At 41.7% G+C, this 18,382-nt stretch overlaps 1 protein-coding gene across 2 annotated transcripts in view; it reads right to left on the minus strand.

The window, feature by feature from the left end:
* Nucleotides 1-17,818, minus strand: part of crhr1 (corticotropin releasing hormone receptor 1) — an 89,106-nt gene extending 71,288 nt beyond the window's left edge. The window contains exon 1 of one of the 2 annotated variants that reach the window (XM_015362236.2): nt 17,730-17,818. In XM_015362236.2, coding sequence (XP_015217722.1) covers nt 17,730-17,789 — 60 coding nt within the window. In that variant the 5' untranslated portion in view covers nt 17,790-17,818. Of the gene's footprint in view, nt 1-13,906; nt 16,879-17,729 lie in introns of those variants that run through there. The other variant, XM_015362237.2, reaches the window with a different exon arrangement.
* Between the last annotated feature and the right edge of the window lie 564 nt (nt 17,819-18,382).

The following is an 18,382-nucleotide window of genomic DNA, read 5'->3' on the forward strand; positions in this document are numbered from 1 at the left end:
ACCCCTAACCAGTAAAACATGGCAACTGAGTACTATTTTTAAAAGAACGGATAGAGAGACTTATTAAATTATCTTTAAATTGGAATATACATTGGCCAATAACAAGAGAGGAGAACAGAAGAAATAAAAGCCATGAAATCTTGCATCAGTTCTGCTTTACTTATTATAAGAACAAGGATTATTGTTGTTTTCTCTTCCCTCCAACTAAACAGTTCAAAGTATTGGGACCATATGTCAGCCTTAAACCTAAAATTGGGTTGGGTCCATTATATTACGTTATATGGGCTACTATAACGTTATTAAAAATAAACTTCATTTTTGGAAAAATGTAGTCAAGCAAAGATGGTATTTGGCAGAGCTGTCCTCCCACCATTGACGTGTTGTAAAATGTAATTAAGAATGAGCAACGTGGAGCATCAGTTAAGTGATAAGGTCTCTGAAAGGTCCTCTACCATATGTTTCCCGTTTGGCAGCATCTGTAGGCATTTTCTTTTCGATCTCAAGTGGTGAAGCCAACCGTTTAAGCTTGAAGAACAGGTCACTTTGGGAAGAACTCGACTGGTACTGGACTTGCACATTATGCCTCCAGCTGAGAGTCGTTAATGGGCGACTGGCTCAGTCGAGAGAAGATTTCTAACAGATGGAGTTAAGAGCTAGAAACTTGAACAGGAGAGATTGTGGGAGGGGGTTGTCATTTATCAGTGCTGGTGAGGTACCATGCTTGCCTGCTTTTAGCCTGGTAAGTCTTTCAGAAATGCATAGGGTGACAGCAGATCGGCCTTTGCCTGTAGATTTCAGGATGCCAACAAATTCTATGGGCAGTTTGGGTCGAGAGGTGGGAAGCTGGCTCTTCTGAAGGCTGCGTGCAGTATGGATCAGTGAGAAAATAGTTCAAGTGTGATAAACACTGATGGTAATGATGGTACGTGATGGTAAAGCATGATACAAGCTGGGTGTCCAGGGTAAAGCTTGATTGATGTAGAACACAAGCTAAAAACATTCGGAGAGTTGCAAACAGGCTGACCACTCTGACAAAGTTAAGACTGTGTGTCCAGTGTACACCTGTGATTCCCCCCGTTACTGTAGAGCATAGTCATCACTCCTCTGTGTCATCACAGAGACATGTGACCAAACAAAGAGCAGAACCTATCTGACATATCACTGTAGAAAGTGCTTCTAAAATAACACGTCATAGATCAGTGCTCAGCCATTGCTGGTTTTTGAATGGACCCTGAATGACGATTGATTGAGTGATTCCCGACTGTTCACTTACCATACTAAAGATTACAGATAATTCATGAGATGGACAATAAAAAAGGTTACCCCGAGAGAGAGAGATCATTAAAAGTAGAAGAAAGCTGGAGTTGGTAACAGGTCCAGTTTACAATAAATAAAAGTTATAAACAATCTCAGAAAACCCCCAGCACTCTATCCAATATCTGTTAACAATGTTGAGAATGTCATCAGTATTAATACTGTCACTTAAGGGCCTCACAATTTATCACTCACACCAGCAATAGGCACTTTTTCTGCTATATATTGAATTATAGAATTCCTACCCAACATACAGTATAAGAGTTTATACGATGGCTTATAAGAGAGTTCAAATGACAAGCAAGGACACCAGATTTGTTCATTTTATTTCAATTAGAAGAGCTCTGTGATACTCAGGGCTGGAATATTGATCCCACATTTCCCTGATGTAATTTCTGCCATCTCTTGTTGGTTACAAGCAGGAGGTCAGTTCAGTTTATTTGTCATGTGCACAAGTGCAATGAAACGCTTATTTGCATCCGTGCTCCAATGCAAAGGCCTTAAGGAAACACCAAACCACAGAACAGCAGCAGCATCAACAGCAAAGTTAAATAACATACAACTTAACTACAAGCCAGCACAAGCAGTGTGAAAAAGTCTAGAAAAAAAGGTCTGACTAGTGTGAGTCAGTGATAGAGGTAGAATTCAAGTGTCTGTCTCTGAATCTGAAAGTTCGTGCCTTTATGCTCCTATAACACTCACCAGAGGAAAGGGGAGAGGAAAGTGAGAAACCTGTATGATTGGTATCCTTAGCGATACTTCCAGCCTTCCTGCGACAGCCAGGAGCTTCTGCAATTACTCTTAATAATAATAAATAATAATAATAATAATAATAATAGCTTACACTTTTCTAGCACTTTTCTGGACACTCCACTCAAAGCGCTTTACAGGTAATGGGGACTCCCCTCCACCACCACCAGTGTGCAGCCCCACCTGGATGATGCGACGGCAGCCATAGTGCACCAGAACGCTCCCCACACATCAGCTCTCAGTGGGGAGGAGAGCAGAGTAATGAAGCCAGTTCATAGATGGGGATTATTAGGAGACCATGATTGGTAAGGGCCAATGGGAAATTTGGCCAAGACACCAGGGTTACACCCCTACTCTTTTCGAGAAACACCCTGGGATTTTTAATTACCACAGAGAGTCAGGACCTCGGTTTTACGTCCCCCTGCTGGCCCGACTAACACCTCTTCCAGCAGCAACCTTAGTTTTTCCCAGGAGGTCTCCCATCCAGGTACAGACCAGGCTCACACCTGCTGAGCTTCAGTGGGCTGCCAGTGAAGCTAGTGGGCTCTTAGTGAACGCCAGGGAAAATTTTGCACTCCTTTGATAATCAAGTGTACGGACAAAAAAAAACGTTATTTCAAACGAATCACGTTTAAAATGTCACCAGAAAAAAACCCAGCAAGTTCACCATCATTTTTATTGTTGATTTCTTTTCCTTGTGATTTCCTTGGTTACTTTACACTTGCATCATATAAATGAATACATTAGTAGGCTATTGTATTCCATTCCACTATCTCTCTTTTAGAAAGCAGAACATTTCTAGTTGATGTATGAAATGATAGGTTTGTTTTGTTTTTCAGAAAACTAAAATGAACTTGATGTCTGGTAAAGCACACATGCACTAAACTGTCCTGACAACAGACCCTAACAAAGAAGAATGTGAATCTCTTTGCTACCAGGCTTTTTTTGTTTTGGAGATTAATGTTTTTTTTTTCAGCTCTGATGTTATGACACCAGAACTGTGGGAAAAAAAATAGCAATAAAATTACACTCATCTCACATGAATCTCAAACTGGAAAAAAAAATCTTTCTTAGCGTCTTGTCCTTGCTAATGTTTTACAGTACAGTCCCGAGGACAAGAGACGAAGGAACTTTCTGAGTTTGGATTTCTGTTTTTCAACCCATTCTAAACCTTTAACTAGATGGACATCTAGGTGTGAAGATTTTTCAGGTGTCACTTCAAGCTCAGCAACGATCTTGAAAAATGGTTACAAATGAGAGATCATTCAGACAATCTAGAATTGGTTGTTAGTAAATAATTGATCCAAGGATCTTATCCTCCATTTTTTAAAGGAAACCATCAGCTTATGGTATTGCTGTTCCACACTCCTACAGCCCTTTGGGCAAAGAAGTGCTGCCTCTCCTTGGTTTTAAAATCACTCTCTGGGTCATGTTTCATGGCTCATTCGGAAGAAGTCCATTGGGGGTGACGTTGTGTGTACCTTTCAAGGATTCTGATGACTTCTTTACAAGAACCCCCAGACAAAAGTGCTCTGCTCAGACTGCTCAGGCCTGTCATTGAATCTCCACAGGTGCTTTCAAAATGGGAATGGATGAGACTCTGCAAACCATTAATGAATAGCCACCTCCTGTTTGTAACCATTAGAATGTCCTTAATTGCCTGTGTGTCCTCACAGATACACCTGAGCAAAATACAGAACTCAGGAAAGTGGCAGTAACAGCTGAAGAACAGAAACAGAATCAGAGTACACAAATTCAAATGACGTGCACCGGTCTTTAGCCAGTGTTTTGTTTTGTCTTTTTACTTACGCCCACCAATTTAAAACGGTAAAAACAATAGTGTTTTTCTCTTGTCTCGGCTGACACAGCTACAAACCTTCCCCCTGCACACGGGAGAGACTGAGAAAGTGAAGTCTGGCGCCTCCAACCCCCCCCAGCTTCAGGATGCTAGTGTCTTAACACTGCCCAGGCAAAACCGCCTTTCACCGTGCCCTGCCCGAACTGGGAAATAGTCGACTCCTTCACCAACAGCACAGCAGGCCTGCAGGCATCCAGGACACAGCAGGGGCCACTGTGCTGCGGAGAGCTGAAACCAGGAAAACAAGACACAAACTGGAAAAACAACTCTCCAAAAATAAGCCAGGGATTGTTCTTGGCATGCCCATAAATGCTGTAAAAATGTCTTTAAAAATCTGGAATCTGGACTCTTGCAATTTGGAAGCACCAGCTGTTTTCACTTGACTCACAGCTCCCACCCTCAAACCAGTATGGAGGTGATGGCGACCCTGCAAGCCTTTGTCAGAAGCGTGCACCCATCAGAGTGTATCAATATTTTATACCCTAGGAGCCTAACTGCAACCCACAGCACCCACAGCTGGCTGGCTGCAGCTGGAGCACTGACGCCACTCTCACTGACAGTTCCATTACCAGGTCATGCCAGCTCACTAGTCACAGGGGTCACAGCTGCATGAAAAACCCAGGATCTGCCGGTAGCCTGAAGCCCACCCAGTCTTTGGGGCACTTGGCCAAAATGTGTACCAGCACTCCCTGTCTGGGACAGGAAATCCCTGTTTGAAGCCCAGGCCGAACCTGCGCTCAGGAAAACCCATTATTCTGAACCAGACACTGAGACGCCACTTAGAAAAAGAGATCATGATGTTTAAATTCAGGATATAACACAGCACTAACTCCGGGGAATCCTGTGGAATTTCAGATTCACGTTTACACTAAATTCATAGGACCCTGGCCTTTTCAGAAGTACCTGCATTTTATGACAATACACTGGGAATTCTAATGATTTTAAAGAAACTTCCATCATGGTGCATCTTTTGCTTTTGCCTTGTTTTTTAATCTTTTAGGAACCTTTACTGCTCATTGTTTCTCCTGACTTGAAGAATGCAATTCAGTGGTACACATAATGCTACTGGTGGTACTGTTTACTTCAGTCAAAATTGAAAAACCTGGGGGTGACTACTGTAAGGCTCTACACGCTGGAGTACTGTATCTAAATCCACATTGAACAAACTACAGAATGTCCAGAGGTCAGCAGCCAAAATCCTGACCAGGTCAAGTGCAAGTGATCACATCACTCCTATCCTGGAGTCCTTGCACTGGCTTCCTGTTAGGTTTTGTGTCGACATCAAAATCCTTTGCTCACTTATGAGGCTCCATAGGGTTTGGCACCTTAGTACCTGTTTCAGTTACTATCATCCTACTCCCCACCTTGCAACCTTTGCTCCTCTAATTCTGGGCTGCTGTCTGTCTCCCAAGCCCGTCTACACTCTGTGGGTGAGAGGGCCTTCTCCTGTTATGTTCCAAAGCTCTGGAGCTCTAAACCTAAGGATATCAGAGAGTCACCCTTTCAAATCAAAGCTCAAAACCTTATTTTTTAAAAAATGTGAACACAGAGAAAGGTCCCATTACAAACTTCTATGTAAAAAACAAAAAAACTCAGTTTCTGGCTAGGTATAAACAGAAAACAAATAAACTACCTTCTACATTCATCTTCATAAAATGGACTGTTCCACTTGCCCACTTGCCCGAAGAAGTACACTTTATTTATGAAGGGAGAAGAGGAGAAATTAAAAGGACAGCCGAGACGCAGAACGTTCCTAACCCGATTCCAGGCCAGCTGGAAAAACTGTGTGAGGAATCGCATTGGATTGGTGCTGCTGTCAGCAAAACAAGAACTGACAAAAAAATGCGTTTGTTATAAAAGTCTCATGGTGCAGTGAATAATGATGCAAAGGTCTTAACCTGTAAATGCATCCAGTCATTAAGGATGGTCACAAAGGTCTAAGATGAAGGAATCAGTTCTGATTACCAAATGGGATGGTTTTACCATGTTTCAACAATACTTATACCATGAATCTGTGCTTTGTTTTCCCTTCATTTCTTGTGGTTTGTAGTAGCATGATTCGTCGTGCAGTACCTGCCTGTGCTTTACCCTGTATTGCTCATGAACCCACTGAGTCCCATCCTGCTTTCACTGTGCTTTGAAACAGATTCTTGTCTCAGTACCTACTGGCATGAGGGGACAGACATTTTCTGCCTTTGTTTCATTGTATTCCAAAATTAGTTTTTTTTCCTCCCCCGAAGTATAACAATTGACCTTGATAACTACAGCTGTTCTTTAACATGGGGATATATACAGTATAGGGCTGTGATAAATAAAAGCAATACTGCTTGATGTTCAAAGAACAAAAGAGAACTACATTTTTAATGCCTGCAATTCCCTCTGTATTTAATTATCCAGGGATGGTCAGGCCTGTTAAAATGAAACAGGTTGTAATAAAACGCTGTAAACACTTAGCAATGCAAAATTCCTGTCCCGGTTTTGTCTTGCATATTTCTAATGAAAACTTTTTGCCTTTTTCCATTTAGCTGAAAACACCTCTGCAAATTAATAGAATCCAAAAGCTGCCTGCAAGATGTTTAATTTATACTCCACTTTTCTTTGAGACGTCAAAGAATAAAACACAAGGAGCTGTACTAAACCTTTTTGTTTCTTGTGTTCTGACATCAGTGCATAGCGTTCAATCTGCCTGCACAAAGCCACACAACGTAGTCTCGAGTCTACATGTTAATCCAACATTCTCCAGCTTTCGTGCTGATAAAATTGGCGCTGTATATTTCCCTCCCTCCTTCTTCCACGAGAGACTTTAAAGACATTTGGAAACATAAGAACAGGCAGGGAATCAGAGGTGATTTCTTCTTTTAAGCCCACAAATCTCCAACTTCAGTATTCTAAACAGCTGATCCGTATTCCAGATTCACATTAGAGGAATGTCAGAACCATGATGTCTGACAGATTGGGAGCAGCTGACCTTTAGAAAGCTGTTAAAGCACATCTTCATATGGTCAGATAGACTGAGCAACAGCATAAACCTCCCATCACCTCAGTAGCTCATTGTCCGAAAAGGAAGCCTACAGCTATTGTGTAAGTCAGTTCATACAGATAAGCTGCATTGAGCACTTATTCGCTCCAATGGACAGGTTCAGTTTTCTTTTGTAATATTTTTTCACAGATTTTGCACAAGATCGACTGTAAGCAGAGAGGCAGGCTGCGAACAGAAGCTCTGTATCTTTCCTGAAGAGCGTTGCTCTGTGCTCCGAGTTGTCAAGATGCCAGGGCATCGTGGGAAGGACAGTGTTTATAGTCAGCTCACTGGGGTTATCAAGCATCTGGTGTGTGGTTTTCTACTCTGCTGTAAAAGTCAGAAAGGAATGCCATTATACAAGGCAAATGAAGACTGCAGTGTGACGGTCTTCAAAAAGACTACAAAAGAAGATAATCTGAAAGCAATCATAGAAGAATTTGTGCAATTAATGATAATAAGTAAATCAACAGGTATATACAGTACATGACAGTCTGCCATTAGAGTAAGGTTCTGAATATCTTCACTGCTACAATCAAGATCTCTTTAACTGTGGCATAGCACAGTAAAGAAACGAACATTTTTATAGCATGGTGAGTAAAATATGAACACACAGACATTTGGTCTGATTTATATGTTTATACAATGTGTTGAACCCTGATTCCATGCTCTGCTAGCAGATGAAACAATTGGCTGAAAACTGCTGTTTTTAGGAGAAAATTGAGAGCCCCCAATTAATCAAAATGCTTCTTATGCTCGAGAAAGTCACTTGCAATTTACTCTTCATTAATTAGAAAATTGATGAAAATGTCTTGATGGACCATTTGCTCCAGGGTGTCTTGACATTTTTAATGAAAATAACAAAAAATGCAAACAAAACTCAACATAATTGCGTGTAATTTAAAATGATAAATTGACAGAGGTGATGTTTTTTACACAACTGTGACATGAATTACCCTTTCTAGGGAGTGATTGCAAATCTTTTCCATTTTTATGTGCTACAAAAGCTGAATTCATCTTCCTCGGCCGTCCAAATTAAAAAATAGCAGAACGTTATGCGTTCACACAGAAATAGATCTTGAAGAAAGAGACTTGAATTTTAATTAGATCCCATCAGCTGCTCTGCATTTTTTTTTACTTTGGATGGGGAGACCCATACAAATTCAAAAGTACATTAAGCTGATGTACATCTGATCAAGAGGATCACAGCTCTTCCCTTGCAACTATATTTATTCCCCTTTCTGCTTGTCACCTGTCATGCTCTGTGGGGTTGTCCCTGCAGTGGAAAGAGGGTTATATTGAGCTCTGGCCTCACACACCCTCAGTCATGAACAACCTTTCTCATGACCTTCTCTGTTAGTGCATTGCCACTTTCCCTAACTATCTGATTCCAAAGGTATCTACAGGCACCCTGGTTCTTAAAGAGGTTAATTGACTCATTTATGAATCAACTAGACTATCAAATCTTGGTCCCGGAAGGTCTGCATGTATAATATTCTGTTGTTTTTTTTAAAGTAACAGCACCTGAAATGCCAGAAGAAGGTGTGTATTTGATCCAGTTAGGTAATAATTTGATTTAGGCCATTGACAGCCGAGCAGTCCACCTAGTTCACATCCACCACAGAATTCTGTTCCTGCCAGTTCATTCTTATTTAATTGGGGTAGTTGCTAGACTATGTTGTTGCAACTCACAACTGGTAGCCCACTGAAGCTAAGCAGGTGTGAGCCTGCTCAGTACCTGAATGAGAGACCTCCTGGTAAGGTTGCTGCTGGAAGAGGGCCACCAGGGGGCGCTCACCCTGCGGTCTATGTGGGTCCTAATGCGCCAGTATATTGATGGGGACGCTATACTGTAAAAAGGCACCTTGGGATGAGACGTAAAAGCGAGGTCCTGACTCTCTGTAGTCATTAAAACTCCCAGGGTGTTTCTCTTAAAGTGTAGGGGTGTAACCCTGGCATCCTGGCCAAATTTCCCACTGGCCCTTACCAATCATGGTCTCCTAATAATCCCCATCTATGAATTGTCTTCATTACTCTGCTCTCCTTCCCACTAATAGCTTATTTGTGGTACTTGCATCATCCAGGTGGGGCTGCACACTGGTGGTGGTGGAGGGGATCCCCATTACCTGTAAAGGGCTTTGAGTGGAGTGTCCAGAAAAGCCCTATATAAGTGCAAGCAATAATTATTATAACACTCCATTTTGGAAGCTTAGAATGACTCCTTGTTGAGCAGCCCTTACAACTTCATCTTTGTAGAAACCACTTAGTGGGGTGAAAAAATACTTAAGTAAACTTAAATGAAGAATATCTGAGCAATCTTAAATGATCTGCAACTGCAGGGAGCTTCTGGGTTTCACTGTTCAAAAAGCTGGTGAGGACATAATCATGGCGCAGAATTGTCTCATTTAAATATATATTCGTTGTTTAAGATTTGTCTGTTTGCAGTGATTTGACTTGTTAATCAATTATTCCTTCTGGAGCCACCATTAGGCTGTATCCCTTTGTCCAGCTGAAGGCCTTACCTTTTGAACCTGTAGAGGTTCTGAATTTTTTTTTTTGTTGGCAGGCAATTGCTTGAACATTTGTTTATGTGGTTTGTTCATTGAATGCATAAAGGCTTTGAGACCGACTCGAGGTCTCTTAAAGAAACCTCAAGGGAGCCAGGTTGCGCAATGCCTGGACAGATATCCATAAATGTCACTGCAAGGATATTTATGGCCAGCCAGAGGTTTAAAAATATTCAGCTGAAACTTCACAAAATGTCAGAGACAAACACGCATGGCCAAAACCATACCACACATCATTAAAATGTCATTCACCGCTAAAGAAGTGAAGGCTAGTGTGATACACATACACATACAGTGGTTGTGGTCTTTTTTAACAGAGAAGGAGCTGCAGGCAGGAACAGATTTGTAATGTGGTATTCAAAATTAAAATACCAAACTCAAACATTCAATAACAGAGTTTAAAGAAACCCAGTGGCAAAATCATAGGGCCTTTTCCTCCAGATAAAATATCTCCGTTTCATGTTCTCTTAATTGAACAAAACCACATTTTAAAATGTAAAAAAGAAATACAACAAGCAAAGAAAGCTTTAGGACAAGATGAAGTAACTGAAAGATGATACAGGCACTCTGTCTGCATAGTAACTTCAACAATGTTACTCCACACAATCTGTCAGATTTAGAAGTCCTTGTCTGCACTAATGTACAGGTTTATTTTTTATGGCAGTCATCTTCAGCAAGTAATTTAACCATGTTCCCTGGTGTAAAAAAAAAACAAAACAATTTAATCGTTTTAACTAAGATGAATGCTTTCTTGACTTGAGATTCCAGAGACTGGGATACTAAACAGTTTAAACAATAGGTGAACTCAGAGGGGATTCACATTGGCAACCTATTCATGAGACACAGAAGAGGTACATTCATTTCCAGGCAATCTTTTCATAATATCCTTCCTTCAGCAGTCAATTGTTCTTAAGTGTTATTATACACTTTTTCACCTTTTTTGTGATACAAAAAACTCTGCATTAAGTGATTACATTCTCCACAGACTTACCAACCAGCTATTGCTTTATTATTTTTCATGCTAAGTAATGTATTCCAAAAAAAAATCAACTAAAAATGAATTCTAAATAATGAACACCTTGAGTCAAAAAGTAAAGAATCTCAAAGGAATATTCCTTGGGTCTAAGTGTTAATTACACAGCGATTTTGACAGATAAATGGCATTGGTATATCTAACAATATACGAACATTTATAAATGAGACAAGGGCATTGGGCCCATCTAGGTGGATTTAAAAAAAAATCAAGTAGATATCTAATTGATGCAGAGCCATTTATACACAATTCAATACAGACTTGTAAAAAGAGTGGTGAAAAAGGTTATCATTCAAGCCAGTTTGTTTTCTTTTTAACTGAAAAATGTGTATGTGTAACTATATACAGTATAATATAGTTCTGGACGAATCAGCATGATTAACACATAGAATGGAGCAGACTTCAAGATGAATGAATAAATGCATATAAACCAGAAGTTTAGAGACATCACCTACTGTATATATTTAAGATGGAAAACCTTCATTTAGAAAACCATTAAGAAAACCTTAGATATTTAAGCTGACACTTCATAATCATCTATACAATGTGAGGAAGTAATTAAAAGGGGTTTTCGGGAATGTTTGGATACAGCAGATATAGTAAAAAGTGTATTTGCATGATGGGATGGTACGCTAAAATCGTACAAAGCACTAGTAAGACCTCCTCTTAAATTATTGAGGACAACCCCAAATTACAAAAAATTCAAAACACTCCAGAGAGGAGTGGTCAGATATATTCCTGCTCTAAAAAAGAATGTTCTATCCTGACTGGCTCAATGCTACCCTGGAACCCCCAGCTGCAGTAGTTCTGCAAAGAAGAAAACTTCACCTTTCTCACAGATCTGCACATTACGTCTTATTTTAATGGCAGTGCTTTATTTGCTTGTCCACACAGAACGACGTGCCATTCAGCTGCCTTGAAAATGCTATTCTGTTTTTTGCTCTGTTCTGAGTTTTCTCCGCTTCAGAGCAAAAGCTCTGATATGATCTGGGTTCGGATATGTTGAAAAATGCTCCCTTGTGTATGTCATGAATCCCAAACTAACTTTAAGACTACGAAGCTCTTTAAAATAATAATAATAGGCCAGAGATTGGACAGGAACTCACACTTAAAAATGAGGAAAGCTGATAAACAAGTAGAGTGTAATCAAATACATTAAATTTAAGGGCAACTTGCAACTCCTGTGAGTGATGTTTTTCCTTGATTGTTTTGAACGGACTGTGCAAGTGGAAACAATACACCTAATCTTTTGGGAATGTCACTGCCACCTTATTTTGGGACATTCATATCTTGGAGAAACAAACGGCGATGAAAACCAGCTCAGTCCCCGCCTGACAGGAGTGTGGGGGCAGTTTCAACACCTTGCGCGGAGAGGTCAGCAGGTTAGTGAAAGACTGTGGAGAGGTGCACATCAGAGCCAGCTGTATACTGGTATGTGGGTGGTCAAGAATAGATCCATCTCCATTCCAGCCTACAGCCAACTCTTTGCTCCACCTAATGATTAGCTGTTGAAGCAATCTTCAGTTCTTGCATTAATTAAGCAGTTTAGGGTCAGTCCAGTAATTGATTCATCACAAAGTTCAAAGTCCTAGACGAGGCACACAGTTGAACAGCCCAGGTTATCTACCCCGATCTAGGTATGAGTAGGTGACAATGGCATTAGTTCCCATCTCTGAACTACCAGTGACCCCATGCACATTTGTAATGTCTAAATTGAAAGCAGGAATGCAAAGTGCTATTCCTAATTGCTTTAGGGGTGGCGTTGTGTCTGTTATCCCCCGGGTAACCGAACAATCGCTCTCCTATTGCAGTTACATCCATTGCAAAACTGCATCGCAAAATGCCAAGTACAGGTTTTAAAATAACTCCCGGTGAACTGGCTGTCAGGGTCCACTTCAACAGTTTTCAACCATTTTCCCTTGTTGTTAAAAAGAGCCTGGTAAATCCTGTAGGATCATTCAAATGTTGAAAAATCTTAATTCAGAAGCCTTGCTTGTCGGATTAACTAAATGAACTTGCGCACAGTATGTAGTGGCTCTCTCACGCCTGCGCCCTGGGGCGCTGTACACACACACACACGGACACAGACACAGACAGAGCCGCTCTCGGAGTGAAAGTGAAAACGCCATCGCCGGAAAGATGTTGAACTCAGACCCCTGACGCCGAAGAAAATATGACCTAAAGCGTACCGTCGCAGGAGTGTTGAACTAATAACGCGGCGTCCAAATGAGCTAGGGGCCAGGCTGCATGTTACCACTGACATTGCGGCTGCTTCTGCTATTTCGTACATTGTGCTACTGTATATGTTCATTTGACAATAACCTCAATTAGGCCTACTATAATTACTGGCATTCAAACTGTAAATGAAAAATCCTTCATCATGTATTTATTGGACAGACATTGTACATGTCGATACCACAGGGCATTGTGTTATGTTCCTATGTTAAGTATCGGATGCTTGGATATACATTTGTTTCGTCACCATGGTCTTTTTCCGTAGCTAGCCTATCCAATGGGACATGCAATATCGGAACACTTAAACATTAGTCATTAACTTTTCCAATGGTAACTGATCGATCTCGGTTTTTTTTCCCCACTTTCGTTGAGTCGCCGTGAGTACAGCTGTCCATTCTCATTAACAGTGATTCGGAAGGTCATTATTACATAATAAAGTGGGCATAATCGTTTTATGATTGTACTCGGTGTTTAGCAAGCATTAACATTTAACTTTTTCCAGGACGTTTTAATACTATGGAAACGCTGTTAAACCCCTCTTCAGACCTACAGTATTTGTTTTGAGTGTTCACAGCGAGCATCCATGAATGCTAAACCACGAACCACAAAGTCGCACCGGCTCAGAAATGAATGACATACTATCCCCAAGGCACTACGGCGAATTTCATGAATCAGCTAGACTAGTGAAATGTCTGGAGCTTTTTAACTTTGAATAGGAGTGAGGTTTCACTACACTACCGTAGTATTGCGCAGAATCTTTCCGCAAAACTTAAATATAAAGAATATACAGTACAGCTTTTTGGCAAAACTTAAAAATCATCATTTAAAAAGACCTCCCCCATGCAAATATAAGTGCCATTAGATACTGTATGTGTTATTGGATGTCAGTTCATTCTAAACGTTGCCGATCACGATGCTTTCGAATGGAAGTTGTATTTCTAAAGATACATACTGTACCAAACCCCTCGGTCTCTGTATTAAATTCTCCAGGTGCTGTTGATAACGTTGCCTGAGTAGCAGGAAAACACCGGTCAGACCGTTAACCTCTGCTATCAGCGCAACGAATAAGCGAGCGCATTCGCCCCTCCTGTCCGCATAGGACACCCGAAACCACCGGTACACACACTCACCTGCAGAATCTGGGCGCAAAGCATTTTTCTGGGATTGTAACTGAGGTGGCACATGTGTCTAGCAGAAATGACAGAACTCTTGTCTTCACACAAAGAGATGTTTTGGGTGAAGTGATAGTCCTTCTTCCTTAGGCTGACCGGAGAAGATCAACGTTTCAGAGTCTGTGCTGGAATTACTGTTGTATTGAACTCACCAACACAGCGGTCATAGTGAGTCCCGCTAATTTCCGCATCTTTGTAATAATCATCGCATGGCTTTTTTTTCTTTTTCTGTGTTTATGCATTAATAGCTCCGTCTAAAAAACGTGTAGACTACAAAAGTATCCAGTTTAAAATGTCCGCGGCCGTGAAATATCCCCAGTCATGTTACTGTGCATATCGTGTACAGTATGTACCTGATTTTAATCCTAAGCATTGGAGTCAGTTTTCGTACAAGAAAAACAATCTCAAAATCCTTTTCTTGGTTTCAGAGTTCATACGTGGAAAAATGGGACATAAAAAAACAACTTTACATGATCATAGCAAAAGCTTCAGCGCAAGCAGTTTAATTTCTAGAGCGTTATACCGGAGTGTTTTACATTCAAAATAAGATTAATCGGTCTCCTCTCGAAATCCCAGCGAGGTGCTTGCTTATTGTAACTCCTCTTATCCTATCGCTGACCTACAGGCGCTTTATCTAATTCTCTGGATAATACGCGCTCCATAACTCGAGTTAATCTGTTTCGGTGAACCCAAATTCATCGGGTTTAATGAATCCAATATGATACCCAATCGTATTAGGTGTATCTGTTTGCTTTTTATTATTAGTCATGCTTTTATTAATATTGAATTCCTCCAATCAAAGCCTGTGTTGTTTGTGGATGGTAATCGGTCACACGCTACATGCATTCGTCCAAGCCTTCCAAAAAGCGCGCTGAAACGTTATGCTGCCTGTCCCTTGTTTATAGATTCACTGAAGGCTGCGACCTGTCCATCCGAGCCTCCGCTTCTTTCAGACTAAAGCAATGCCACAGTCGCCAAATTCTTAGCAGAGCAAGTGTCTGCACTCGGCAGTTCAGCCGGCAAGATTTCCGTGCCTGCTGGGACGTTATCTGCTCTGCCGCCCAACTCCTGTGCAGTTTGTCGCTGACGCTCGGAACAGTCCGGATGCTCCGAGCTGCCGGGGATCCTTCACAGAATAGCTCCTAACTCCGGCACGTCCGGAGACAGCATCGCCCGGCGAGTCCTCCAGGGGGGCCACGCTTGCGCTGCTGCCTCGGGGCTGAGGGTATCAGCGGGGGCGCCCGGCGTCCTGGCTGGGAATCCGGTGACCGGGGCGACTCCTGCCGCAGCCTGCGGTCATTTGCCCCGCCGTACGACTTCAGGGCTCCCGCAGAGTGAGAGCGCTTCTCCAGACCCCCTGCACCACTATCACTGTCGAACTGCGCCCTTAAACCAATTTATGTTCTTCATCTTAATGTCTGTCTTTTAAACTCTGAAGGATGTCCCTGTCGCGATCTACAAGGGTTTTGATGTTTACAGTACAGTTCGCTTTGGGTACAGTATTAACCAGTTCCCGATTGCTGGTGTCACCCGGCGTTTCAGTCGGTTGCAGATATCACTCCCGGTCCATGTTTCTGTGTCTGTAGTAGAGGTCTGGTTTCTTAACTAGTTTTATCCCGTCCTCCTGCCAATACGGGAGCTTACTGCGCACTGAGAGCAGTCGAGCTGTGCAGCGCGTATAAGACCACTCCTATCTTTATTCTGGGGCAAGCTACAGTATATGTTACCATGGGGATCTCCTACCTATTTCGGTGCCGGCAAACCTGACAGGAGCTCAGGAATTGCTGTTACCGTGTTGTTTTACTTTTATCTGAATAAACGGATAAGAATAAACACATTGACTATTTGCAAATATAAATCAGACGCTGATTTCAAACCGGTGTTTCGTTTCTCACCTATCAATAACCCTCCGGCCCTTGTCGGTTTAACGAGATGTACCAGAATTTGAAGTCCGTAAGCGATTAACCAACATTCAACATGTTCGTTTCACGATTCCTCGCTGCGCAGAACTGCATCATGTTGAGGGAGTCGTGTCGGAATTTACGGCAACACGCAGCGGGATGTAATTTTCCTACCTTCGCCACAAACTATGAAATTAGGCTCCGGGAAATTGTCACAGCACAAAGAAACGCGGTGTCGATGTCTTTCCTTTTATTTCCAAACTCCGTTTGGCCGATGCTGGCCGATTTTATTTATAATGTAAATGTACAATATAGTGTATACAAGCATTCTTCATATACTAGGAGCGTCGAAGGCGTCGGAGCAGTAGGTCTTCTTGGTGTCGGGGAACGCCACCTATGAGCCTATGAGACCGATGTCAGGGCTGTGAAGAGTAAAGATTTCTCCAAGCCCATAGTTTCTCATTTCACCTCTGACGGCCCTGATCACATTGATCTCTCCATCTGAGTTCTCAATGAAGGGTTTCTCAACTCCCGCCGCAGAAAGACATCAGAAACAAAAATTATCCTGAAACCTGGTTCACACCTTCTCTCAACGTCAGACTTGTTTTCGTGCAATCTTCTCTATTCACATGCAGATTTCGACTTTACCCCTCTCTTCACCTCCTCCCCTCTCCCAACTTTTGTTTTCCTGTGTTATTTCATCTTTGCTGCCTGCCCTGTCTTCCTCAGACCCGAAGAAGGCTCCACAGCCGAAACGTCTCTTTTCAGCATGGAATTAAACCTATGACTTGTTCTTCATGTACTTCAGCTTGAAAACGGAATCTAAATAGCGACTTTAAAAAAAAAAAAGACCGTTCAGAGGCTTTAGGAGAGCGAATCGGTTAAAAGAACGTGCGGACGCTTGTGGCATGTTCTCCGCCGGCTCGTATCTCATCTGAAGCTGTCGTACAGCAAAAAAGGCATTCAGTCAGAAAGCAGCTCCTATGACATTCCATTAATTATCCCCCTTCAATTCGAGGGTTATGGATTTTCGATCCCATCTCTTTCAGAAAGTTCTCTGCTCATCATCAACATCATTTTTCAAATCGTCTTGTGTTTCAGGAGACACGCTGTACGTCTTCCACCTGACGGAATATTGGTTGAATGGACATTTTTTGCGTGGTCTTGAAAACATTTCTGAAGTGCACGTTATCATTAACTGATTACAATTCATTACATTAATTGCTTACTTCGAATACAATAATATTTGTAAATTTACCGATTAACCCACCGGTTGCGTTTGAGCTCAATTATAGTCATTTATTTAAATAATTAGATAACTAATACCAATATAATAGATTTGTAATAGTTGTTTTTTTTTAAATTACGTTTACCAACACCGGTTTTGGGGTTAGCCTATTTTCCTGGGGTGGGTTATCAAAGCCGAACTATGCTGTACTGTTCTCTTCGCTTTCCGTTTACACGAAACATCAAATTTCACGCTAAACGGAGAAAAGTACAATCGGAGTCTCTTCGGAATGATCATAGGAGCACATTAAACCAAACGGGCCGAGAGAAAATTGCAAAACGAAAGAGTTTGTTTTCCCCGGAGGAGACAGTGGTTGAAATTCTGGAATAACCTGATGTCTGTAAGAAGGCGGACGCCTCTATATCTTTTAAGTTCTTGTATGGAGCCGACTACCTGCAAATTGCTTCGTGTGTGTAAGATGGTGTGGATTGGAAAGCAAGCTATATACTACCCAGATGATATAGAGTTCTGCCAAACTGTTTCACCCCGAAAAGCCATTTAGTATTCTCTTGCGGTTCCCGTGAGGCATGCTGATATAAATTATGTTGCTATCGTGCTACTTTAGAAAATGAAGGAAATCGCTGATGCCTACCTGCAGTGCCTTTTGCTCAAACAAATGCTTTGATAGTTGTTTACTCTTAAAGCGTCTCATTATCGGCTACTCTGCGCTGAAGAGCAATAATGATAGAAATCGCACAAGGCTGTTCCCAGGTGTGAACACCTCTGCACTTTGTGCTGCGTTAGCACGATACCTAATTAGACTACGGTGGTGGCGAATTTAGGAAATGTGCTGCATTATTTGCTCTAAATAAACCACGAGTGTTTCAAGGGTAAAAGAAAAAATTATCAGAAATCTTCTGTTGTTCTACAGTATGTGTTTTCTTCCCCTTTTAAAAAAATAATAAATCTGAGTACCAGGCAAGCTCGGGTCCTGGCGTTTGTTTAAAACAGTTCCAGGCTATATTAGATGACAGTTTTTTTTCCATTAGATGACAACGTCATGGGATGCGCCTTCTCCTTAAACCATACTGGGCAAACATCCTGATATGGAAACCCTGCTTTGTTTGCACTGTGACTGGCCTCCAGTCATTGTGTCCTTTGGTGTCTATATCTAATGCTACAACCCCAGGGTACCTGCCTGCTTAGCACATCCAGCACTAGCACCCTGAAGAGCTGGAGAAACTACTGAATTGGTCCAATTAAGCCAATACAGAGTTTGCTTAGGCGCTTAAGTGCAAAGCTGGA

Source organism: Lepisosteus oculatus, chromosome 28 (assembly GCF_040954835.1).
Source record: "Lepisosteus oculatus isolate fLepOcu1 chromosome 28, fLepOcu1.hap2, whole genome shotgun sequence".
Lineage (NCBI taxonomy): Eukaryota > Metazoa > Chordata > Actinopteri > Semionotiformes > Lepisosteidae > Lepisosteus > Lepisosteus oculatus.